The 24,973-nt window shown below is 44.3% G+C and overlaps 1 protein-coding gene across 2 annotated transcripts in view; it reads right to left on the bottom strand.

Annotated features, from left to right (window-relative positions):
* The window catches only part of LOC135539946 (collagen alpha-1(VII) chain-like), a 97,071-nt gene that overhangs the window by 14,806 nt on the left and 57,292 nt on the right, over nucleotides 1-24,973 (bottom strand). Inside the window, exons 54-89 of one of the 2 annotated variants that reach the window (XM_064966219.1) lie at nucleotides 23,522-23,557; nucleotides 22,891-22,935; nucleotides 21,413-21,484; nucleotides 21,058-21,102; nucleotides 20,931-20,966; nucleotides 20,699-20,740; nucleotides 20,496-20,576; nucleotides 19,248-19,283; nucleotides 19,052-19,087; nucleotides 18,527-18,607; nucleotides 18,368-18,403; nucleotides 13,744-13,815; nucleotides 13,552-13,596; nucleotides 12,988-13,023; nucleotides 12,768-12,803; nucleotides 12,133-12,237; nucleotides 11,964-12,029; nucleotides 11,807-11,842; nucleotides 11,648-11,683; nucleotides 11,487-11,534; nucleotides 11,337-11,372; nucleotides 10,970-11,095; nucleotides 10,517-10,726; nucleotides 10,349-10,384; nucleotides 10,213-10,257; nucleotides 9,985-10,101; nucleotides 9,792-9,863; nucleotides 9,463-9,507; nucleotides 8,404-8,439; nucleotides 2,355-2,390; nucleotides 2,220-2,264; nucleotides 2,000-2,032; nucleotides 1,254-1,316; nucleotides 1,031-1,066; nucleotides 801-881; nucleotides 599-667 (exon numbers count right to left, since the gene is read on the bottom strand). In XM_064966219.1, coding sequence (XP_064822291.1) covers nucleotides 599-667; nucleotides 801-881; nucleotides 1,031-1,066; nucleotides 1,254-1,316; nucleotides 2,000-2,032; nucleotides 2,220-2,264; nucleotides 2,355-2,390; nucleotides 8,404-8,439; nucleotides 9,463-9,507; nucleotides 9,792-9,863; nucleotides 9,985-10,101; nucleotides 10,213-10,257; nucleotides 10,349-10,384; nucleotides 10,517-10,726; nucleotides 10,970-11,095; nucleotides 11,337-11,372; nucleotides 11,487-11,534; nucleotides 11,648-11,683; nucleotides 11,807-11,842; nucleotides 11,964-12,029; nucleotides 12,133-12,237; nucleotides 12,768-12,803; nucleotides 12,988-13,023; nucleotides 13,552-13,596; nucleotides 13,744-13,815; nucleotides 18,368-18,403; nucleotides 18,527-18,607; nucleotides 19,052-19,087; nucleotides 19,248-19,283; nucleotides 20,496-20,576; nucleotides 20,699-20,740; nucleotides 20,931-20,966; nucleotides 21,058-21,102; nucleotides 21,413-21,484; nucleotides 22,891-22,935; nucleotides 23,522-23,557 — 2,112 coding nt within the window. Of the gene's footprint in view, nucleotides 1-598; nucleotides 668-800; nucleotides 882-1,030; nucleotides 1,067-1,253; nucleotides 1,317-1,999; nucleotides 2,033-2,219; nucleotides 2,265-2,354; nucleotides 2,391-8,403; nucleotides 8,440-8,789; nucleotides 8,826-9,462; nucleotides 9,508-9,791; nucleotides 9,864-9,984; nucleotides 10,102-10,212; nucleotides 10,258-10,348; nucleotides 10,385-10,516; nucleotides 10,727-10,969; nucleotides 11,096-11,336; nucleotides 11,373-11,486; nucleotides 11,535-11,647; nucleotides 11,684-11,806; nucleotides 11,843-11,963; nucleotides 12,030-12,132; nucleotides 12,238-12,767; nucleotides 12,804-12,987; nucleotides 13,024-13,551; nucleotides 13,597-13,743; nucleotides 13,816-18,367; nucleotides 18,404-18,526; nucleotides 18,608-19,051; nucleotides 19,088-19,247; nucleotides 19,284-20,495; nucleotides 20,577-20,698; nucleotides 20,741-20,930; nucleotides 20,967-21,057; nucleotides 21,103-21,412; nucleotides 21,485-22,890; nucleotides 22,936-23,521; nucleotides 23,558-24,973 lie in introns of both variants that reach the window. The other variant, XM_064966218.1, reaches the window with a different exon arrangement.

Raw genomic sequence — 24,973 nt, 5'->3', positions numbered from 1 at the left:
CGATATCGCAGAGCAGCTCAAGCTATTTCTCCAACTGTCACCACAATCAAATGAATAGGCGCTGAGTACATGGAGCCGCGTTGGTTGGGAATTTAGGGGAGGTGCTAGGTCAGGCTGTGCGTCCCCCGCGGACGGTAGTCTCACAATGGGCCGCCGGACTATCTAGGCTCTGCGGCTGTGGACTCCGAAAGTCCGAAAGCTGCAATATGTAACTTTTTGGGCGATCAGATCAAATTCACATAGAAATATGTGTTATAGATTTGTCACTCTCATTGAAAGCAAGTCTAAGAAGCAGTAGATCTGTTCTATGTGCTCTGTCTATTCTTCGCGTTCTTCAGTTTAGTTTCTGCGCCTTTTACTTTCAGCTTCAAACAACTGAAAATATAATATTTTGGGTTATGGAAAATATATTTCACAGCCGTTTAGATGGTACAATGATTCTCTACACTATACTTGTATGTTTGGCCACATAAACTGACATTACGTGAATTTTAGCAACCAGGAAGTGGCGGAGCAATTTCTGCAATGTGCAACTTTAAGTACAGCTCAATTCAACCTCACGTCACTTCCCTGATCCCCTCTCACCCCGCTGACTCACCTTTCCTGGGGGGCCACTGTCCCCCTGCTCCCCCTTCAACCCCGCGGACCCCATTGGTCCAGCGATACCCTGTAATAAAGATCCAACACAGCACTCTAAAAAACCTTTTCAAAGAAAAATCCACACTAAACCTGATGCCATCCTAACACATCCTAGACACACAGTAGGATGTAGCGAGACAGATACCATACACAGTACACACCTGTTTCCCTGGCAACCCTGGTGTTCCCTCTTTTCCAGGTATCCCGTCTCTTCCTGGGACCCCTGGCTTGCCCCCCTCCCCCTGTGGAGAGACACACTTAATGTCACCACCAGAACTGATGTTTGTGTGAATGGCTTCCTGTGTGTTAACCATGGCAATGATAGAGGTGTGTGTTTGTTGGCTCTACAGTAGTATGTGAACTGTGAGTCCCACGGAGCTGCTGTACTCACTGTCTGCCCTGGTAGACCTGGAGGCCCAGATGGACCCTGGGAAGAGACGGTATCATTACAATACATTAAACAACATTAAACACACATTATTGTAAGCTTAAAGGTAAAGGTGTGAGCATACGAGGAATCCCCAGTCCAATGGGAATGTACTACAACACCAGTTTAGCCAGTAAAACTATACAGTATGAGAGTTGGTTTATAGACGATTGATGCTGTGCCCTACCACAGCTCCAGGAGGCCCTGCAGGTCCACGCACTCCCATGTTGCCTTCGGGACCAGGAAGTCCCTGTGGAACAGGAGGGTCAAGTCAAATAGATTATTATGAAGCTCTGTGACTTTCACTGTGAAAAGTGGGTGAGTAGTTCTAAAAACACTGAGGCAATAAACATCTAATAGGAAAACATATAAGGCCAGTTTCTCAGACACAGATTAAGCCTAGTCCTGGACTAAAAAGCTCTCTCAATAGACAATCTATATTGATAACAGTTCCTAGACTTGGACTACCCTAAATCTCTGCCTGTGCCACGGATCCCTCAGAACTGGCACTATGCACACCTGGTCCCTATTCCCTGATGAGTAATTGTAAGTGCCCTTGGTTCACCATTGTCTTGTCGATTATTGTTCCGATGTCCGTTGGTCGTGTGAGTACCTGTGCTATGTTGTTTTGGCTTTCGTACCACGTGTATTGTGCAGATGATTACGGGTCTCGTCCCATGTGATAATCATTGTGCGCTTGTGTTATTTATTCGAGGTACTCCTCACTCTTTTGTTTGGGTTTCAACCTTGTGTTTTGTATAGTGTTTGTTTGGTCTTCGTCCCCTTGCCTTTACACGGCACGCTGTGATTTGGGTAAATAAAAACCCCTATTAGACATTCCTGCGCCTGTCTCCCGACCGTTTATGCCATCATGACAGCCTGGGAAACTGGCCCATAATATACAACACAATATTTATCATATAAAGTTCTCACCTGAACGCCAACCCCAGGCACTCCTTGATTACCCTGTCAGAGATCAAAACACATTCTCAGAACAACAAATACAACACTTAAATGGATCATTCCAGTGCTGTAATACTAAGCTACTGTAGGCCAAAAAATATCAACACTACTAAATGCATCCGCTATACCACCACAGATCTAGAACTAAGAATGAATGATACTGTAGGTCTATGATGGAAGAAGTTCTCACCTTTACCCCTGACGGACCTGGAGGTCCATTGGTACCGATCGCACCCTGCAATTACAAAAGCGATAGCATCAGTATAAGTGCTGCTCTGTGTGTGTGTGTGCACGCGCATGTCGGATATTAAAATATCATACTTACAGTTGGCCCTCTAATTCCAGGTTCTCCAGGGTTTCCCTGCAAACAAGAGATAAGAGCATGCTGGATTAACATGCCCAAGACATAACACACACAGAGAACACATGCATGATACGACACACAAACACATACACAGCAAATTCTCCAGTGATAAATCAACACCGAAAGTGTTAAAATTAATACACTGCTTAGTGTAAAGCCTTAAAGTGCCTTGCCTTTCTGGTGAATTGTAGAGTTATCACTTATGACTGCATTTGTTAGTGACAGAGACATGGTTGTTGCAGAATTATTATTTTGTCCTGTTGCCTTCACCAAGTGAGATCCTAAGCAAATATGTCATCATTAAAATTAAATTACTCAACAGAATACAAGTGCTCAATAAGGCCTTATTTTGAGGGCTTTGTTTACCCTAATATAGTGGCCTGAAACCCATGGTTTTCAGGCATGCAAGTCACATTATGTTGGCTTGCAAAGTGAAGTGTAATTCCTATTGGAAACCAGCCAGAGTGGGGATATCCAACAATTAAGATTTTTATTCACCCCGCCCTTACCTGCATTCACAAAGAATGCATGTTTGGAAGTCTAACATATTGGACTACCTAAACCATCTAAACTGGAACAACCATTTCAGTAATGGATGCAATAAGTCCAAGTAACAGATTGGATTACTTTAGATTTGTTTATATTTCAGTAGCATAAGATTAATTCATTGATGCAAAAACATAGATATTGAAACAAACTATTCTAAAAAGCAACCTGCAATAGAGCATGCTAGGAAATATGATAATGATTGGTGTGGTTTTGTTTTAACACTGGTTATTAACACCAATACTGTGGTTATTTTACACCAATGAGTGTTAATTTAACAATTGAGTCGACACTAGAAATGTTACACTGAAAAATCAACACTAGGTAACACTGGCCAATTTGCTGTGCATACACACAGCATACTGTACATACTTACAGTGGGGCAAAAAAGTATTTAGTCAGCCACCAATTGTGCAAGTTCTCCTACTTAAAAAAATGAGAGAGGCCTGTAATTTTCATCATAGGTACACTTCAACTATGACAGACAAAATGAGAAACAAAATCCAGAAAATCACATTGTAGGATTTTTTATGAATTTATTTGCAAATTATGGTGGAAAATAAGTATTTGGTCACCTACAAACAAGCAAGATTTCTGGCTCTCACAGACATGTAACTTCTTCTTTAAGAGGCTCCTCTGTCCTCCACTCGTTACCTGTATTAATGGCACCTGTTTGAACTTGTTATCAGTATAAAAGACACCTGTCCACAACCTCAAACAGTCACACTCCAAACTCCATTATGGCCAAGACCAAAGAGCTGTCAAAGGACACCAGAATCACATTGTAGGATTTTTTTATGAATTTATTTGCAAATTATGGTGGAAAATAAGTATTTGGTCAATAACAAAAGTTTATCTCAATACTTTGTTATATACACTTTGTTGGCAATGACAGAGGTCAAACGTTTTCTGTAAGTCTTCACAAGGTTTTCACACACTGTTGCTGGTATTTTGGCCCATTCCTCCATGCAGATCTCCTCTAGAGTAGTGATGTTTTGGGGCTGTTGCTGGGCAACACAGACTTTCAACTCCCTCCAAAGATTTTCTATGGTGTTGAGATCTGGAGACTGGCTAGGCCACTCCAGGACCTTGAAATGCTTCTTACGAAGCCACTCCTTCGTTGCCTGGGCGGTGTGTTTGGGATCATTGTCATGCTGAATGACCCAGCCACGTTTCATCTTCAATTCCCTTGCTGATGGAAGGAGGTTTTCACTCAAAATCTCACGATACATGGCCCCATTCATTCTTTCCTTTACACGGATCAGTCGTCCTGGTCCCTTTGGAGAAAAACAGCCCCAAAGCATGATGTTTCCACCCCCATGCTTCACAGTAGATAATCAAATCAAATTTTATTTGTCACATACACATGGTTAGCAGATGTTAATGCGAGTGTAGCGAAATGCTTGTGCTTCCAGTTCCGACAATGCAGTAATAACCAACAAGTAATCTAACTAACAATTCCAAAACTAATATCTTATACACAGTGTAAGGGGATAAAGAAAATGTACATAAAGATATGAATGAGTGATGGTGCAGAGCAGCATAGGCAAGATACAGTAGATGGTATCGAGTACAGTATATACATATGAGATGAGTATGTAAACAAAGTGGCATAGTTAAAGTGGCTAGTGATACATGTATTACATAAGGATGCAGTAGATGATAGAGTACAGTATATCCGTATACATATGAGATGAATAATGTAGGGTATGTAAACATTATATTAGGTAGCATTGTTTAAAGTGGCTAGTATATATTTTACATCCTTTCCCATCAATTCCCATTATTGAAGAGGCTGGAGTTGAGTCAGTGTGTTGGCAGCAGCCACGCAATGTTAGTGGTTGCTGTTTAACAGTCTGATGGCCTTGAGATAGAAGCTGTTTTTCAGTCTCTCGGTCCAGCTTTGATGCACCTGTACTGACCTCGCCTTCTGGATGATAGCGGGGTGAACAGGCAGTGGCTCGGGTGGGTGTTGTCCTTGATGATCCTTATGGCCTTCCTGTAACATCGGGTGGTGTAGGTGTCCTGGAGGGCAAGTTTTCCCGCCAGTGATGAACCTCACTACCCTCTGAGAGCCTTACGGTTGTGGGTGGAGCAGTTGCCGTACCAGGCGGTGATACAGCCCGCCAGGATGCTCTCGATTGTGCATCTGTAGAAGTTTGTGAGTGTTTTTGGTGACAAGCCGAATTTCTTCAGCCTCCTGAGGTTGAAGAGGCGCTGCTGCGCCTTCTTCACGATGCTGTCTGTGTGAGTGGACCAATTTAGTTTGTCTGTGATGTGTATGCCGAGGAACTTAAAACTTACTACCCTCTCCACTACTGTTCCATCGATGTGGATAGGGGGGTGTTCCCTCTGCTGTTTCCTGAAGTCCACAATCATCTCCTTAGTTTTGTTGACGTTGAGTGTGAGGTTATTGTCCTGACACCACACTCCGAGGGCCCTCACCTCCTCCCTGTAGGGCGTCTCGTCGTTGTTGGTAATCAAGCCTACCACTGTTGTGTCGTCCGCAAACTTGATGATTGAGTTGCAGGCGTGCGTTGCCGCGCAGTCGTGGGTGAACAGGGAGTACAGGAGAGGGCTCAGAACGCACCCTTGTGGGGCCCCAGTGTTGAGGATCAGCGGGGTGGAGATGTTGTTGACTACCCTCCCCACCTGGGGGCGGCCCGTCAGGAAGTCCAGTACACAGTTGCACAGGGCGGGGTCGAGACCCAGGGTCTCGAGCTTGATGACGTGCTTGGAGGGTACAATGGTGTTAAATGCCGAGCTGTAGTCGATGAACAGCATTCTCACATAGGTATTCCTCTTGTCCAGATGGGTTAGGGCAGTGTGCAGTGTGGTTGAGATTGCGTCGTCTGTGGACCTATTTGGGCGGTAAGCAAATTGGAGTGGGTCTAGGGTGTCAGGTAGGGTGGAGGTGATATGGTCCTTGACTAGTCTCTCAAAGCACTTCATGATGACGGAAGTGAGTGCTACGGGGCGGTAGTCGTTTAGCTCAGTTACTTTAGCTTCCTTGGGAACAAGAACAATGGTGGCCCTCTTGAAGCATGTGGGAACAGCAGACTGGTATAGGGATTGATTGAATATGTCCGTAAACACACCAGCCAGTTGGTCTGCGCATGCTTTGAGGGCGCGGCTGGGGATGCCGTCTGGGCCTGCAGCCTTGCGAGGGTTAACACGTTTAAATGTTTTACTCACCTCGGTGGCAGTGAAGGAGAGACCGCATGTTTCCGTTGCAGGCCGTGTCAGTGGCACTGTATTGTCCTCAAAGCGGGCAAAAAAGTTATTTAGTCTGCCTGGGAGCAAGACATCCTGGTCCGTGACTGAGCTGGATTTCATCTTGAAGTCCGTGATTGACTGTAGACCCTGCCACATACCTCTTGTGTCTGAGCCGTTGAATTGAGATTCTACTTTGTCTCTATACTGACGCTTAGCTTGTTTGATAGCCTTACGGAGGGAATAGCTGCACTGTTTGTATTCGGTCATGTTACCAGTCACCTTGCTCTGATTAAAAGCAGTGGTTCGCGCTTTCAGTTTCACGCGAATGCTGCCATCAATCCACGGTTTCTGGTTAGGGAATGTTTTAATCGTTGCTATGGGAACGACATCTTCAACGCACGTTCTAATGAACTCGCACACCGAATCAGCGTATTCGTCAATGTTGTTGCCTGACGCAATACGAAACATGTCCCAGTCCACGTGATGGAAGCAGTCTTGGAGTGTGGAATCAGCTTGGTCGGACCAGCGTTGGACAGACCTCAGCGTGGGAGCTTCTTGTTTTAGTTTCTGTCTTTGTCCTCCAAACAAGACGAGTTGAGTTTTTACCAAAAAGTTATATTTTGGTTTCATCTGACCATATGACATTCTCCCAATCTTCTTCTGGATCATCCAAATGCTCTCTAGAAAACTTCAGACGGGCCTGGACATGTACTGGCTTAAGCAGGGGGACACGTCTGGCACTGCAGGATTTGAGTCCCTGGCGGCGTAGTGTGTTACTGATGGTAGGCATTGTTACTTTGGTCCCAGCTCTCTGCAGGTCATTCACTAGGTCCCCCCGTGTGGTTCTGGGATTTTTGCTCACCGTTCTTCTGATCATTTTGACCCCACGGGGTGAGATCTTGCGTGGAGCCCCAGATCGAGGGAGATTATCCGTGGTCTTGTATGTCTTCCATTTCCTAATAATTGCTCCCACAGTTGATTTCTTCAAACCAAGCTGCTTACCTATTGCAGATTCAGTCTTCCCAGCCTGGTGCAGGTCTACAATTTTGTTTCTGGTGTCCTTTGACAGCTCTTTGGTCTTGGCCATAGTGGAGTTTGGAGTGTGACTGTTTGAGGTTGTGGACAGGTGTCTTTTATACTGAAAACAAGTTCAAACAGGTGCCATTAATACAGGTAACGAGTGGAGGACAGAGGAGCCTCTTAAAGAAGAAGTTACAGGTCTGTGAGAGCCAGAAATCTTGCTTGTTTGTAGGTGACCAAATACTTATTTTCCACCATAATTTGCAAATAAATTCATAAAAAATCCTACAATGTGATTTTCTGGATTTTGTTTCTCATTTTGTCTGTCATAGTTGAAGTGTACCTATGATGAAAATTACAGGCCTCTCTCATCTTTTTTTGAGTGGGAGAACTTGCACAATTGGTGGCTGACTAAATACTTTTTTGCCCCACTGTACATACATGTAGGCTTTGTACAGACATACTTGCCTAGTTAAATAAAGGTTACAAATAAAAAATAAATAAGAAAAGACATACATTTCATGCGTGAACATCAAAGAAAAAGTGTTCACACACAAACAAACACACAACTGCATACACACACAATACACGAAGACACACACATGGTATACAATGTACAAACAGTGCTTTGAGAGGACTGAGAAGCAGACAACAGAGCATGTGAAGCCACAAGCACAGAAAGCTAGCACACAATGCACAGAGAGCTATGACACTAAGCAAAATGCATCTGTTACAATTCTGACAGGGCAGGTAATCCATCTCAGTATTCACAACCCTATTGTGTCCAATTGATCTTGGTTAGTGTATGTGGCATATGTGTTACAAATGTGTGGTGTTTAATACATAAAACATTCCAGCCATCAGCGGTACTCTGGGAACAGGTGGTCCAGATTAATATTTCATGAGTTTCCTATCAAAGCCAAACTCTAGTCTCAGACCCCTGGGAGATGGGCCCTAATTCAAATGAAAGAAAATTAAAGTGGAGACATGAATGCAGAGGATGGCGCGGTGGAGGACTCTGTGACTGTGTGTGCATGTTGATACTGATGATACTAGCGTCCCCTGACAATATTCCCCTCTCTCCAAACCCCTCTGCTGCAGTGCAGTGGAAACTGGTACCGTCACAGCATCCTTGGGTCGTGCTTGTACTCCTCCACCTGACTCATGTACCCCCCCCAGCCCCCATTTCCCTAGTCACAAGCATGCCAGCCAGCAGCACAGAACCTACCGGTCTGCCCAGCACTCCAGGGAACCCAGGCAGGCCCTAGAGTTAGAGAGGGAGGAGAGGAAGGAGAGGGGGAGAAGAAGAAGGGAAAGAGTAGGATAGTAGGACACAAGGGTAATTGGAAGTGTTGAAAAGAGAGGGAGGGACAGAAAGGGTGTAAAATATATCAAAATTAGACAGATTGATGGGGGGAGGTAAGAAGAAATAGGGGGAGTTGTTAGAAGCAGAGTTGCAAAAGGTTACAGTCTAAAGGTTCTACGTAGCCTCAGCCCAAAGGAAAACAGATACATCAGCTCCATCAGCGGCCTAGCACTGGCAGCCAATCCACAGGCTTTCCTACGCAGGGCCAGCCCTAAAGGAGGCTGCATGGCTGGGTTACTGTTACTCACTGAGCGGCCTTGAGGACCAGCTGGCCCTTGTGGACCCTGCTTCGAAACATTGTGGGATGAAACAAGAAGCGTGAGTTATCTTATCATCTCTCCACCTCCACACCTTCAAATCTTTTTCTCTTTCTCCTTCTACCCATCTCTATCCTCCTCATGTTATGACTACCAGGGCTCTGAGTTCTTACAGACCAGGAGAAACTCTGGGCCCTAGTTAGTCATGGTTGATTACACAACATCAACATCAATGCTTCAGTTACTCACCTACTGTATGGTTGGACATGTTATGATCACTGGAACTCAAACACAACATTATCTGCTTAACTATATACTGTAGTGCAGCCATTCTACTGAAGACCTGAAAACTGTGTAACTACAGTTTGTCCTTTGATGTCTGGGATCTGTCTCCTGGAAGCTGTCTCTTTGAAAACAGATGAGTCCACAGTATGCATAATGCATCCATGCAGTCACATCTAAATGGCATAATATATCAACAAAGAAGCACCACAGTATATCACTGTATAATTGTATGGTTATTGATATCAATCAAAATAAAAGCCTGACAGACCGACTTTATCTGAAAATGTATTAGGTAGCCTAGCTACAGTAACCTTATCATATGATTACAATATTATCATCATTTTAATCTTTCCTTCAACCCCACCCCTCCTCCTCTCACCGGCTTCCCATCCTGTCCCGGTTTGCCAGGTTCTCCTGCTGTCCCCTGAAATGATCAAAACACAACCTGGTTACTACTAGCTACCACTACAACACTGTCTTCACAACCTCCTCCGCACCATAATCACACAATGATGAGGGTAATACAACCTGGTATCAGTTAGTGCCAACTGTTAACCCATATGGTTAGAGCCAGTCACATCTCATCTCACAGCGTAGCACGGAGGTGTCAAAGTCCTTTTCACCAAGGGGTGCACAATGAATGCATGTTTGACACCTCAGTTGTAGATGAGATGAGGGATAGCCACTTATTGTAAAGCACACAGTCACCTGAAAACCATCGCGTCCCTGTTCTCCAGATGGACCCCGATCACCTTTATCTCCACGGATCCCTGCAATACCCTGTAACACACACACACACACAAACACACACACACACACACACACACAGCTTATTAAACACAGGGACTCACATCAGGCTGCATGATGAAGTATTGCAATATTAAGAGTGAGGTGTTCTGACCCTGTCGCCTTTGGATCCCTGTGGCCCTGAGGCGCCAGGCTCTCCCTTCGGTCCTGTGACCCCAGGGAGGCCCCTTGCTCCGGGTAGTCCAGATTCACCCGCTACTGCAGCAGCACCCTTAAACACACACACACCCCAATAAACACACTGCACCCAGTAACCTCTGGGTGAACTATGATATGTTTACTGTAATGACGACTTATTAGAAAAGTAGTCTGTACGGGTCACCTTTGGTCCAGGAGGGCCCACTGAGCCACCTAGCCCGTTTTTCCCCTGGAGATGAGAACAGTCATGTTCTGGTCAACATCCATACAGTATATACAGTACATTAAATGATGATTATTGTGGTGATGAATATACTCACAGCCTCTCCTTTGTCACCCTTCTCTCCTCTCTCCCCCTGGAAGTCAAAGTGGTATCACATGACACATCTCTAATCCACATGATCTTCCTCTCTTTTTTATTTTTTATTTCCTCCTTTCATATTCCTCTCCCTCTCTCTCTCCTTAAACCACTCCTTCCTCCTCCTCACCTTATCTCCAGGTCGTCCAGCCTCTCCCAGTTCTCCGGCTCTCCCTGGTACTCCAGGTATTCCAGGTTTTCCTGGCTCTCCAGCCTGTCCCGTGGGTCCTACTGGGCCCTTCTCTCCAATGGCCCTCCCTGTGGGTCCTGTGGCCCCTACAGGCCCCCGTTCCCCCTGCTCTCCCTTCACACCCCTCTCCCCAGATAGCCCGCGGGCACCCTGACATGGAAATGAGTAAAGACATTACTTACACATACTGTCCTAGAAATCATTGTTTTCAAAATCCATGCAGTCATACAGAGAATCACTTTTAGAGTAAGCAGAGAGTTATGCATTACATAATGGGTCAAATAAACACACTAACACCATGTTTTAGTTCACTCTAATACAACATTTGCGTGGGGTCTTGATATAGTCTCTTTGTTCCCCACACTGCCCCCAAATTGGAGACCGGTCACTCACATCTATCCCTGCTGGTCCTCTCTGCCCGGCCTCTCCCTTGTCTCCTCTCTGGCCCTTCTCAGCCTTCTCCAGCACACTCTTGCCTGGCACATTCCTGTTATCCACAAGCACCTTCAGGTCCTGCATCTACAGACAGGACAGTACAGGGACAGAAAGGTCGTATTCATCAGGCACCAAACTAAAGGAAGCAATCTGAAACAGGAGGGGCTTACTTGGACTTCGTTTCAAGTTGAAGTAAAGGTTTCAACACTTTGATACAGTGTGTCCTAATGAATAGAACCCAGGCTTGGTAAAAGGGAAGGAGACTCATATACAGCACAGCTATGCCTTAATGTCACATCGTTGCAAACATTTAATATCCACTTACCTCAATGCCAAGGTTAGAGAGGGCCTTCTGCACATCCTGATGGGAGAGAGGCACAAACAGTGTCAAGGAGGAGTGAATACAGTACATGGTCATGCCTTTATCAGTCACATGCTGGGGTTATTTTCCTTTCTTGAATTCGTATTTTCTTACCACTGCTGTTCCAGGCCTGCCTGGTTGCCCGTCCTCTCCTGGGTCACCCTGTCATAACATCTCACATCAGTAATACTAAAGATGGCACTAACACATACACCCATACACACACTCAGGAAACAGCATGTGTGCACATTCATATGTCAGACACACACACTTACCCTTTCACCTTTACTGCCCACTGCTCCTCTCTCCCCCTGAAATACAAGAGTGAATGGGTCAGAGATCAGACTGAAGGACAGATGGATGGACAGAGCTAGAGCAGACTGACTGACCATAGAAATAAATAATAGTAAATGATCTCTATGGAAATGCCTTACTCTAGCTCCTGCGGTCCCTGGGATTCCAGGCACACCCTGAGAGACAGAGAGAGATGGGCATCATTAGAAATGTACTTAAGACAAGCACACAGTACTGCTACATCAGGCTATGCTATACTGCTATACTGCACGGCTCATATCCAAAATAGTAACTTACTGGGTTTCCTGGAGGCCCCTGAGGGCCAGGGATAGATGGTGTTGGAGCTCCCTTCGCATAGACCACCTGAGAGAGAAGAGAGGGGAGAGAGAGAGAGATAACTGTATAATCAGAGCACCAAGTGACACACACACATTCTAGGAAGCAGAGGCATTTGACTGTTCTGTACCAGTCCTGGAGGTCCGATGGTGCCAGGGACCCCTTGGGGCCCAGATAGACCAGTTGGCCCTGCAGGCCCGCCAAGGCCCCGGTCCCCCTTCAGCCCATCACGGCCCTAAAACACACACACACACAACTTGACAACTTCAGACCAGCACGGACACTCTATTCTATTCCATAAGGAGTCTGGCCTGAACTAGAAAGGAAGCAGATGTCCTAGATCATTTCTATGAATTTGGACATGAAACCAAAGCCTTGACATTCTATGCCCGTGCGGATCCCCTCTCAGAAGCGGCTGGCCCTCAAAGGCAGAGCTTGATCATTACCCACCGTTGCATTTATACAGCTGTTGCTTAGAGCGCTATTGATTCCACCGTGAAGGTAGGGTGTGATAGAAATATCAATGTCACAGGAGAGTACGCTTAATAAACACACACTAGGAGGAGGATTGATGGCGAGAAAGAAACGGAACAGGGATAATCGAGAGATGCTCAGGAGCCGAGGAGAGCAGGATCGATAAAGACAGAGGCAAAGAGGGAGCGAGAGGAAGAGAGAGACAGCAGAAGAGGAAAGAAAGGACATTGTACAAACATAGAAAGAGAGTGAGAGGGGAGAGATAAAGATACAGGGTAACAAGTTACTAACGTCTCTTCCAGAAACCCCAGCCTCTCCTTTGTCACCCTGTGAGGTAGAAACATAATTTTCATTACACAACTAAAGACAACAGTGACACTGCAAAGACACTCACATTAACTCCAAATGATCATAAACAGCACAGCAATGGGAGGAAACCGTGATGTTTACAGGTCAGTGGACCATAGACCATGAATAAAGTTATGTAAATGTTGCCGTAACCAACACAGACCTTTCTGCCATCTTCCCCTGGTACGCCATCCTCACCCTGCGAAAAACAACACAATAACAAACTTACAACACTGAAATTCGCATTTATAAAAGCTCACTGTGCTGTTGTATCAAGCAAAGCCTCTCAGTTAGATAGATAATGTATTGCAGAGGCTTTGGTTGATCATCCTATTTCATCCTCACTTAACATTACAACAGATGGATAGCTCCCTAACCCTACATAATGCATTCATTTTGACCAGGGCCCTATAGGCATGGTCAAAAGTAGTGCACTATATAGGGAATAGGGTGCCATTTGGAATGAACCCACAGTCAGCACAGCCACTCAGGTAGAATAAAAGCATCAGAGTCACATTTGATCAGTGCACTTTAACCTGAGGATGTGACAAACATGTTTAATGGTAATTACACAGACAGAGACACATAGGACTAACTGGTGACTATAAAACTCATAATGAATAGCACTGAATCGCATGCAATTGTTTTCATTCAGTTTGTTATTAGTCAGAGGTTTGATGTAGTGTGGTAATGCCCTGCAGGATGTCAGGTCGGACTGATCCCTCACCATTTTCCCAGCAGCCCCTGGTTTTCCATCTTCTCCTGCTTTGCCCTGAAACACAACAATTAGGCTTATAAGACATCAATGAGACAAGTGCTTTGGAAAGTGGAGCTTTGTGTGTGTGTGTGTGTGTGTGTGTGTGTATCGTGCATGTATGTGTATTTATGTTTGTGTGGTTGACAGTGTTGGCAAACTCACAGGTGTGCCTGGATTTCCAGCGGGCCCAATAGGGCCTGGGAGGCCCTGTACACCTCTTAGTCCTGGCAGCCCCTGGTGAGACAGACAGACAGAGTGGAGGGGTGAGGGCTGAAACCACACAGCAACACAGTGCCCTCTAGTGTTCAAACACAGTAAGTGACGACTAGAATAAAAATATATATATTTTGGACAAACCCACATCACGACAAGAGAGACAACACAACATAAAGAGAGACCTAAGACAACAACACATGACAAAAACACAGTAGCAACACAACATAGCAGCAGAAAATATTAGCAGCTCAAAACATGGTACAAACATTATTGGGCACAGACAATAGCACAAAGGGAAAGAAGTCTGAGACAACAATACAACACGTGAAGCAGCCACAACTGTCAGTAAGTGTCCATGATTGAGTCTTTGAATGAAGAGATGGAGATAAATAAGCATTAACCAGTGGGTCTTGCGACGGGTATACAGAGATGACCAGTTAACAGAGGAGTATAGAGTGCAATGATGTGACCTATATGGAGCATTGGTGGCAAATCTGATGTCCGAATGGTAAAGAACATCTAGCCGCTCAAGAGCACCCTTACCTGCTGATCTATAAATTATGTCTCCGTAATCTAGCATGGGTAGGATGGTCATCTGAATCAGGGTTAGCTTGGCAGCTGGGGTGAAAGACGAGCAATTATGATAGAGGAAACCAAGTCTAGATTTAACGTTAGCCTGCAGCTTTGATATGTGCTGAGACAAAGAGTGTACTGTCTAGCCATACTCCCAAGTACTTGTCTGAAGTGACTACCTCAAGCTCTAAACCTTCAGAGGTAGTAATCACACTGGTGGGGAGGGGCATTCTTCTTACCAAACCACATGACCTTTGTTTTGGAGGTGTTCAGAAAAAGGTTAAGGGCAGAGAAAGCTTGTTGGGCACTAACAAAGCTTTGTTGTAGAGCATTTAAGAACAAAATCTGTGAAGGGGCCAGCTGAGTATAAGAATGCATATAAATGGATGAGAGAGCTTCCTACTGCCTGAGCTATTTTGTTGATGTAAATTGAGAAGAGCGTATAGCCTAGGATCGAGTCTTGGGGTACTCCCTTGGTGACATACTCCTTAGCCGGCCCACAAGAATGGAATGGTCTACCGTATCAAAGGCTTTGGCCAAGTCAATAAAAACATGAATTAGAATCAAGGACAATGGTGACATCATTTAGGACCTTTAAGGTTGCAGTGAACCAGATGTTTTTTAGGGATTCTTTAACACCTCAGACTCAGTGACTGCCTGCAGGGAGAAACTTTACAGTGGGACAGGGGAAAAAAGAGTGAGGAGCATTAGGGATAGTTCCCTATTAGAAGGGGTGGGAGATGAGGAAATGTTAGACGGGCAATGAGGCATGGCTGAGTCAAATAGGAATCCAGACATAATGAAGTGGCGATTAAAGAGCTCAGCCATGTGCTCCTTGTCAGTAACAACCACATCATCAACATAAAGGGACATGGGCAGATGAGAGGAGGAGGGTTAATTCTCCAGGTCTTTAACTGTTTTCCAGAACGTCTTGGGGTTAGGCCCACAGAGAGAGAACTGCTCCTTAAAACAACTAACTCTGGCCTTCTGGATAGCCTGGGTGCATTTATTTCTCATTTGCCTGAACAAGAGCCAGTCTGCCAAATGAAATTCTTGAGGTGGAGTTACTCTGCCAGATCACGGTCGAACCTGAGCCTGAACCTGTTTTTAATTAGGATTTATTTATGGGGCATGTTTATTAACAATACCACTGAAAATACCAAAAAAGAAAGACCAAGCCTTTTCGACAGAGGTGATTCTATACCAATTTACAGAGGTCATGAAGGCTTGCTCTTTAAAGCAAGCGTCAATGACAAGTCAGGACAGGTTGTTTCATTGAGCAGCCATTACGAACACAGGCTGTAAAACAGTGATCACTAAGGTCAATACAGAAAACACCAGACTATCAGGATTATTTGTGAGGATAACACCAAGGAGAGTAGCTATTTCTAGGTGTTTGGAGTCATACCTTGTGGGATTGGTAATAATCTGAGAAAGATTTAGGGAGTCCCATTGCTTTAGGACTTGGCCAGGTGCTTTAAGCATATCCCAGTTTAGGTCACCTAGCAGGACACATTCAGACTTATTGTAAGGGGCCAGGAGAGATCTTAGGGCAGGTAGGGTACAGGCCGGTGCTGATGGTTAATGCTTAAAAACAGCAAATCAAATTGATTGTAGACAGACTTGGTGGAGACAACTGAGCACTGAAGGTGATCCTTGGTAAAGATTGCCACTCCACCTCCTTTGAAGATATGTCTTGTCAAAAAAGGTTATAATCAGAAAAGTTAACATCAGAGTTGAAAACACTCTTTCTTCACCACGTTTCAGTAATGACCAACACATCTGGATTGGAGCTGTGAACCCACACTTTAAATTTATCCATTTTAGGTAATAAGCTTGAAGTGTCAACTTGCAGAAAACCTTACGAGAGCAGAAATCAGTGAAACAGATATCAGAGAACAAGTCTGAATTGGGGCTAGCAACAGTAGATGGGCTAGGGTGTATATGCACATTTCCAGATATCATCAGCAGTAATACAATCAGGGCATGGCAGAGGACTGAGAGAACTCTACAGTGTTGATTGTTTATGACATTTGGATGTGCATCAGATGGCAACAAGATAATATTGTACAGCAATTTCATCAGATAACATGAATACAACGCCGGCGAGAGGTAGTTAGAATACGATGGGAGGCCAAGAGTCTGTGTAACCAATAGAGTCAGAGTCCAGACTTGGGAACAAACATAGTCTGTCACACCATTGGATAAATAAGCAAGTTCATAGTCAATAAAGCACTGTTGATTGTAGACTATAGAATGTTGTCTCACTCCTTTTCAATGGCTGTTCGAAGTTGCTGGTTATTGGCGGGAACTGGAACATGCTGTCGTACACGTCGATCCAGAGCATCCCAAACATGTGCAGCCATGGAAGAACTGGGATATTTTCAGTTTCCAGGAATTGTGTACAGATTATCATGCTGAAACATGAGGTGATGGCGGCGGATGAATGGCCCGACAATGGGCCTCAGGATCTTGTCAAGGAGCATTCAAATTGCCATCGATAAAATGCAATTGTGTTCGTTGTCTGTAGTTTTGCCTGCCCATACCATAACCTCACCACCACGGGACACTCTGTTCACAACACTGACATCAGCAAACAGCTCACCCACACAACGCCATACACGCTGTCTGCTATCTGCTCGGTACAGTTGAAAGCGGGATTCATCCATTCCTACAGGGTGCCAGTGGCCATCGAAGGTGAGCATTGGCCCACTGAAGTCGGGTTACAACACCGAACTGCAGTCAGGTCAAGACCTTGGGGAGGACGACGGGCACGCAGATGAGTTTCCCTGAAATGGTTTCTGACAGTTTGTGCAGAAATTATTTGTTTGTGCAAACTCACAGTTTCATCTGCTGTCTGGGTGGCTGGTCTCAGACAGTCCTGCAGGTGAAGAAGCCGGATGTGGAGGTCCTGGGCTGGCATGGTTACACATAGTCTGCGGTTGTGAGGCCGGTTGGATGTACTGCCAAATTCTCTAAAATGATGTTGGAGGCGGCTTATGGTAGAGAAATTAACATCAACTTATCTGGCAACAGCTCTGGTGGGCATTCCAGAGGTCAGCATGCCAGTTGCATGCTTCTTCAAAACTTGAGACATCAGTAGCATTGTGTTGTGTGACAAAACTGCACATTTTAGGGTGGCCTTTTATTGTCTCCAGCACAAGGTGCACCTGTGCAATGATCATGCTGTTTAATCAGCTTCTTGATATGCCACACCAGTCAGGTAGATGGATTACTTTGGCAATGGAGAAATGCTCACTAACAGGGATGTAAACAAATTTGTGCACAACAATTAAGAGGAATACACTTTTTGTGCATATGAAACATTTCTGGGTTCTTTTATTTCAGCTCATGAAACATGGGACCAACACTTTACATGTTGCGTTTATATTTTTGTTCCACGTACATTAACATTTTAGAAATTTGGCAGATGCGATACTATCCTGAAGCTGAAAGCAAGAGGCAAAGTAAGAGGGTCGCCCAAAATCTGTCCACGCAGATTAAGCAGATTTGTTCGGCTTAAAGCTATAAGCAAGTGAGGTGTTTTTGTCTGGAGGGCAATGTGAAAGTGACGAATTTGTTTAAGATGAAAGTGAATTGCTATTTTGATTAGCTGAGGCTTATTTGATTTCATAATGCTTTGGTTGATACGAGTGTATTGATACGTTTTCTACAAAAGGTCATCAGAATGTTCCCACCTGATCTCGCCTCCTCCCACCTGCCTTTCACCTTTGTAGACATGTATTTCCATTGTTAAAGCGGACAGTGGACCATCAATATAATAGATCATCTTTGCATGAAGTCCGTTCTCATTTCTTAATGGGACCTCTCCAAGGTTCAGATAAGACAAATGGTAACAGCTCCACTCACTGACTTTAACAGACTAATGAATGTACCAGAGAGCCACACAAGCCAGCAGAAGCGCAGCCCTCTGGGACTGGGGTTGTGCACCCCGAGTCTAGGGGTTGATTCTGGCCTGGAGAACAGTGGTACTCACATCTCTTCCTGGATCCCCTAGTTTCCCTGGGTCTCCCTGTAACACCAAGGGAAAATAATTGAGAGACAACTAAAGACAGTAATGTTTATGTCATGTTCACTTTACCCTGAGAATCTACAGCTGTTGTAATGTCTGTATGACAGAGACAGAGGTACTGACCCTCAGGCCGGCCGCTCCTGGTGCCCCTGGTTTGCCATCCAGACCGTTGCGTCCATCCAGCCCAGACGCACCTCTCTCTCCCTACAGAGAGGAGCACACATGATGCATAGAGTATGATCAGATTAAGGGCTGCACAGTGGTTGAAGTGGACCTGGGAACATTTTGCACAAGAGGATACAACTCTACTACTACTGTGGAAAGGCAATTCAGTGCTCCAGCATCGTTACTCAGAGTTAGTTCAATGTTTGAAAATTACTAGTGAGGTATTTTTTAGGATGCAGAGCATGTGTGTATACAGTAGTAGGTTGCATGTCTCAGGCTATGGTGATATTGTGAGCAGGCCCCACTGAGCTTCATCCCACTGGGAATCTGCAGACTGGTAAACAGGATCCGGTGGAATGAAGGACAGCGCAACCTGCCAATCACCAGCCAGTTTGGAGAACCATATCCTATCAGGATTTGTCAATTAGAAAATCTGCCTGTGTGAGAATGTGAGAAGTCACTGTAGCAATGTGTTGTTCAGACCTTCTCTCCTGGGCCTCCTCTCTCTCCTGTGTCACCCTGGAGAAAAGAAAAAAAAGAGCCATGAGTGAAATAGAGAGAGGGGAGGAGAGAGGCATAGAGTGATTAGACAGACAGACAAACATAAGAGATAGACATACAGGCAGACAGAAAGACAGACACACTTGACAGAAAAACAGACAGACACACAGTGACTTACTCTCGACCCTGGAGGTCCACGCTGTCCCTCGAGACCCTACACAGACAAACAACAGAGCAGGTGAGACAGAGAGAAGTCACAGGGTAAGAATTACACACACTACAGCACACAGACAGACAGACAGCCATCACAGGTCAGTATACTCAGTAACCGCCAAAGCTTAGGTTTCTCAAGAAACTAGATTTGGAAGGATAGCCCCGTAAGACTCTGCTTAAAGTTTAGAGGTAGTTTAGAGGCAGTGACCCATCAAGGGTACTTATCCATTGAAAACGTGTCATCCTACAAATACCTAGGTATATGGTTGGATGACAAGGTTCCTTTAAACCCAATTAGAAATTGGGTTTTAATTTTCGTAATAAGGCTTGCTTCCCCCTTATGGCTAGAAAGGAGCCGAGTGGCGCAGCAGTCTAAGGCACTGTATCTCAGCGCTAGAGGCATCACTACAGACCCTGGTTTGATTCAAGGCTGTACCACAACCGACCGTGGTTGTGAGTCCCATAGGGCGGCGTAAAATTGGCCCAGCGTCGCCCGGGTTTGGCCGGGGTAGGCCGTCATTGTAAATAAGAATTTGTTCTTATCTGACTTACCTAGTTAAATAAAAGGTCAAAATAAATAAAAAAGCTTGTTCAGGCCACTTTTCTCTCTGTAATTGATTATGGTGACTTGTTGTATATGCATGCAGCCTCAACAGTCTTACAGAGACTGGACTCTGTTTATCATGCATCCTTGCTCTTTACTACAAATGCCAAGTCACTCACCCACCATTGTACCTTTTACCAAATGGTGGGTTGGACCTCACTTTATATGGCACTAAGCTACATTTGTATGTGTTCATCTACAGAATGTGTCCATCTACAAAGCCCTTTTGAGTAAACTTCCTCTTCACCTCTGTAGTTTGGTCACCATACCCGGTCTGCTAGGTGGTTGCTACTTAAAGTCCTCAGGACATTTACAGTATTAGGCAAGACTGCCTTCTCGTCTTGTGCATGGAATAGTCTACAATCTATGCTTCATCTAGATATGTCAGCGCCACTGAATTAACTTAAAATGTTGATGAAAGACTGTTACAGGGGAGTTTTTTTAGGCTGGATCATGTTGTTGTATTGTTGTATGTTTTAATTCTGTAATGTATTGATTGTTGCTGCCTTCTTGGCCAGGTCTCCCTTGAAAAAGAGACTCTGGGTCTCAATGGGCTTTTCCTGGTTAAATAAAGGTTAGATAAGAGACAGAGACAGCAGTCTTACTCACCCTGAGCCCCGCAGCCCCTGAGGACCCTGCCTCGCCCTTCTGACCTTTGCCCCCATGCTCTCCCGGGTCACCAGCATCTCCCTAGACACAGGAAGTGACGTCAGACACTGGGAGGTTAGGTGTACTGAGAGAGAGAGCTGTGCTGTATACATACAAAGATGTGTTCGTACAATGTTAGAAGTAAGTAAGGGACATCTACATACCTTTTCTCCTCTTTCTCCTTTAAGCTTTTGCTCTATATCGCCCTGTAGAAGTTAGAGACAGAGAGATGTAGGTAGCTATGTGGTTCTGATTGCTCATTCAGTTAGTACGGTGCTTGTAATACTATTTCTTTGGTAAGATTCTCACAAGGGCCATATTTGTTGACTGAAAGTCACATTCAGCCTCTGCTAAATGAACATATTGTTAAAGAGTTATAATCTTATCAGGACTCACCACCTTCCCTGGAGGTCCTGGGCGGCCTTGAGCTCCCTATTGTGTCATAAACAACATACAGTTTTGTTACTTTGAGCAGATTGGAACTATTCTATCAGATTAGATAACAAACAGCATAACCTCTGACCTCAACTCCTTTCTCTCCTCTTGGTCCGATAGGTCCTGGGCTGCCCTGTGGATGACACACCATACACATCACACCACACACACACAAACTGTCACTACAGACAGACACCAACTGCTACTGAATTACTCACAGTAACCAACACAAATCCTGACACATATAGAGTATCAGATGAATCTGGCAGAAGAGTGTCACATTAATTATTGACTGATTCATGGGTGTACAGAAGTGTCACGTCACAAACATGTGTCTCACATGTCTTCCGTGCTCTCAATAACTATTACACAGAAGACACAGACAGTATATCAGCTCAATCTGTCAGAGGAGTGTCACATTGTCACATAAACATGTGTCTCACATTACGTCCATGCTCTCCAGGGTCTCCCAGGTCTCCCTTCTCTCCTGCTCGTCCAGGCTGACCCGCAAGGCCCTGAGGACGGGGAATAAAACCCACACAGATTATGCTTAGTTACCATGGTAGTCCTAAAAACATCTTAGAAAAGAAAGGAAAAGAAACTGATTGATCACTAATGTAGGTCATGATCAATCACCATATACAGTACAGCAAGACGATTCTGAAAAGAGGGCATAAAGAGAGTTTTTTAAATGTTTTATTGTTCCCCCTCTCATTGAAGCCACGGAAATTCAAGGCCGACTACGGTACTGCAGGCATTGTAAGCAGAAAACGGGATCCCCCATTATAGTGAATGGAAAAATGGCAATCTTCATGGTCAATCTTTGTGTAAATCTACACTGAACAAAAATATAAACCAACATGTAAACTGTTGGTCCCATGTTTCATGAGCTGAAATAAAATATCCCAGACATTTTTCATACGCACAAAAAGCTAATTTATCTCAAATGTCAAAGAGCATTTCTTCTTTGCCAAGATAACCCATCACCCTGTCATGTCAAGAAGCTGATTAAACAGCATGATCATTACACAGGTTCACCTTGTGCTGGGGACAATAAAAGGCCACTCTTAAAAGTGCAGTTTAGTCACACAACACAATGCCACAGATGTCTCAAGTTTTAAGAGAGCATGCAATTGGCATGCTGACTGCAGGAATGTCCACCAGAGCTGTTGCCAGAGAATTGAATGTTCATTTCTCTACCATAAGCCAACTCCAACGTCATTTTAGAGAATTTGGCAGTATGTCCAAATGGCCTCAACCGGAGACCACGTGTATGTCATTGTGTGGGCGAGCGTTTGCTGATGTCGACATTGTGAACAGAGTGCTCCATGGTGGTGGCGAGGTTATGGTATGGGCAGGCATAAACTACGGACAATGAACACAATTGCATTTCATCAATGGCAATTTCAATGCATATAGATACCATGACGAGATCCTTTTAATGGTATCTATGACCAAAAAATCATATCTGTATTCCCAGTCATGTGAAATCCATAGATTAGGGCCAAATTAATTTATTTCAATTGACTGATTTCCTTATATGAACTGTAACTCAGTAAAATCTTTGAAATTGTTGCATTTATATATTTTTAGAAAATTATGCATGGTACAAAAAATGATATGTCCTTGAACCAAATCTTTTAAAATCACACACAGAAAAAGATATAAGGATAATTTAGTTGCCAATGGCAGCCTGCAGTACACAGGTCGGCCTTCAACAATGAGAGGCGGCAGTACTGAGCCATCCTGCAACGTCCATTCCAGGAGTAGCTCAAACGGGGCATGTTATGTCTCCTTGAGATGCCATCTTAACCGACTTCATTTGGCTTCAATATGCTATTCGAATGAATGGTGTCATGTGATCAATGGCTTTGTCCATTCATTTACACCATTTATGTGACACAGACATGTGACTACTCACCCTTAGTCCTCTCTCCCCTGCCTTCCCTGGGAGTCCAGACTCCCCCTGGTGGAGAGAGCGAGAACAGACGGAAAATTAGAGAGACCGATGGAGGAGAGGAAGATGGGAAGGAGGGAGTGAGGAGACATAGAAACAGATACATGCTATGCTATTGTCTGCTATTGTCTCTAGACTCCACCAATCCCCTGTCAGATGAGCAGAGGGTCTGAGGTGTGACTGAATCATGTGACAATAATACACATCTCTCACTCACCAATATTAATAAAGAGAATGGGTGCCAGAGAGAGAGAATTGGCATTCAAACATGGAACACTTTGAATGGAACTGATAGAACCAGATAAGGCAATAAGGGAGTGACAGTGAGAGACAGAGAGATAGAGACAGAGACAGAAACAGATCGCGAGAGAGAACGAGCGAACTTTGGAACTTTTATGAGTAAAATATTTACAGTAAATGTATTAATTGTTTATTTCACATTTGTTTATTACCTATTTCACTTATTTTATTATTTCAATGCCAATAAAGACCTTAAATTGAATTGAATTGAAAGAGAGAGAGAGAGAAAAAGAGATATCATGGTTTGTCACAGAACAAATGATATATAGAGCTGGAAGGAGAGATGGTTTCTTACGGGAGTGCCTTCATCACCCTTGTCTCCTTTGGCTCCCTGCAAAACACAGTGATCCATAATTTAGTCCCAGAACACCACACTGACACAGTCAAAATACATCAAACTTTTAAAACTGAACCCCACAACATCACATAGGGCAATGGTAAGAATTCAGACCCCTTCCCCTTTTCCACATTTTGTTGCGTTACAGCCGTATTATAAAATTGATTAAATACAATTTTTCCTCATCAATCTACACACAATACCCCATAATGACAACGTGAAAACAAGTTTAGAACACTCCTTAGCACATTACTTAAAAAAACTGAAATACTTTATTTACATAAGTATTCAGACCCTTTGATATGACACTCGAAATTGAGCTCAGGCGCATCCTGTTTTCAATTGATCATCCTTGAGATGTTTCTCCAACTTGATTTGAGTCCAGCTGTGGTAAATTCAATTGATTGGACATGATTTGGAAAGGCACATACCTGTCTATATAAGGTCCTACAATTGACAATGCATGTCAGAGCAAAAACCAAGTCATGAGGTTGAAGGAATTGTCTGTAGAGCTCCAAGACAGGATTGTGATGAGACACAGATCTGGCGAAGGGTACCAAAAAATGTCTGCAACCTTGAAGGTCACCAAGAACACAGTCATTCTTAAACGGAAGAAGTTTTGAACCACCAGGACTCTTCCTAGAGCTGGCCACCCGGCTAAACTGAGCAACTGGGAGAGCAGGGCCTTGGTCAGGAAGGTGATCAAGAACCTGATGGTCACTCTGACAGAGCTCCTGAGTTCCTCTGTGGAGATGGGATAACCTCCCAGAAGGACAACCATCTCTGCAGCACTCTACCAATCAGGCCTTTATGGTAGAGTGATCTAGAAGAGCTCCCTTCGGTCTCAACGTAGACTTTGATCTGAAGCCATTCTTGTGATTATTGTGACTTTGCCATTGTAATTGTTTGTAAGCTTGTGTAGTGAAATTAATTTATGATCGTATGCTATCCATTTGTTGTTTGTATGCTGTTCTTTGTATGCCATTTTAATATTTAATAATTAACCAATGATATTAGGCCACTCTTGGCCATGATTACAGACACCTGTGTCTTTTGCCACTACGTAAACGAGTCATCCCGCAGTGTTTGTGATTATACCCTGATGAAGACAGCATGGCTGTCGAAACGTTGGTAATTAAATTATTGCATCTGAGCTCCAAGAGTGTGCGGCTCTCTTTTATCTTCATGGTAAAGTGGCCAGACAGAAGCCACCCCTCAGTAAAAGGCACATAACAGCTTGGAGTTTGCCAAAGGGGACCTGAAGGACTCTTAGACCATGAGAAACAAGATTCTCTGGTCTGATGAAACCAAGATTGAACTAACTCGGCCTGAATGCCAAGCGTCACATCTGGATGAAACCTGGCACCATCTCTAAGATGAAGCATGGTGGTGGCAACATCATGAGACTAG

Source organism: Oncorhynchus masou, chromosome 5 (genome assembly GCF_036934945.1).
Source record: "Oncorhynchus masou masou isolate Uvic2021 chromosome 5, UVic_Omas_1.1, whole genome shotgun sequence".
NCBI lineage: Eukaryota > Metazoa > Chordata > Actinopteri > Salmoniformes > Salmonidae > Oncorhynchus > Oncorhynchus masou.
The sequence above is the reverse complement of the archived record's forward strand: the minus strand, read 5'-3'. Positions and strand labels throughout refer to the sequence as shown.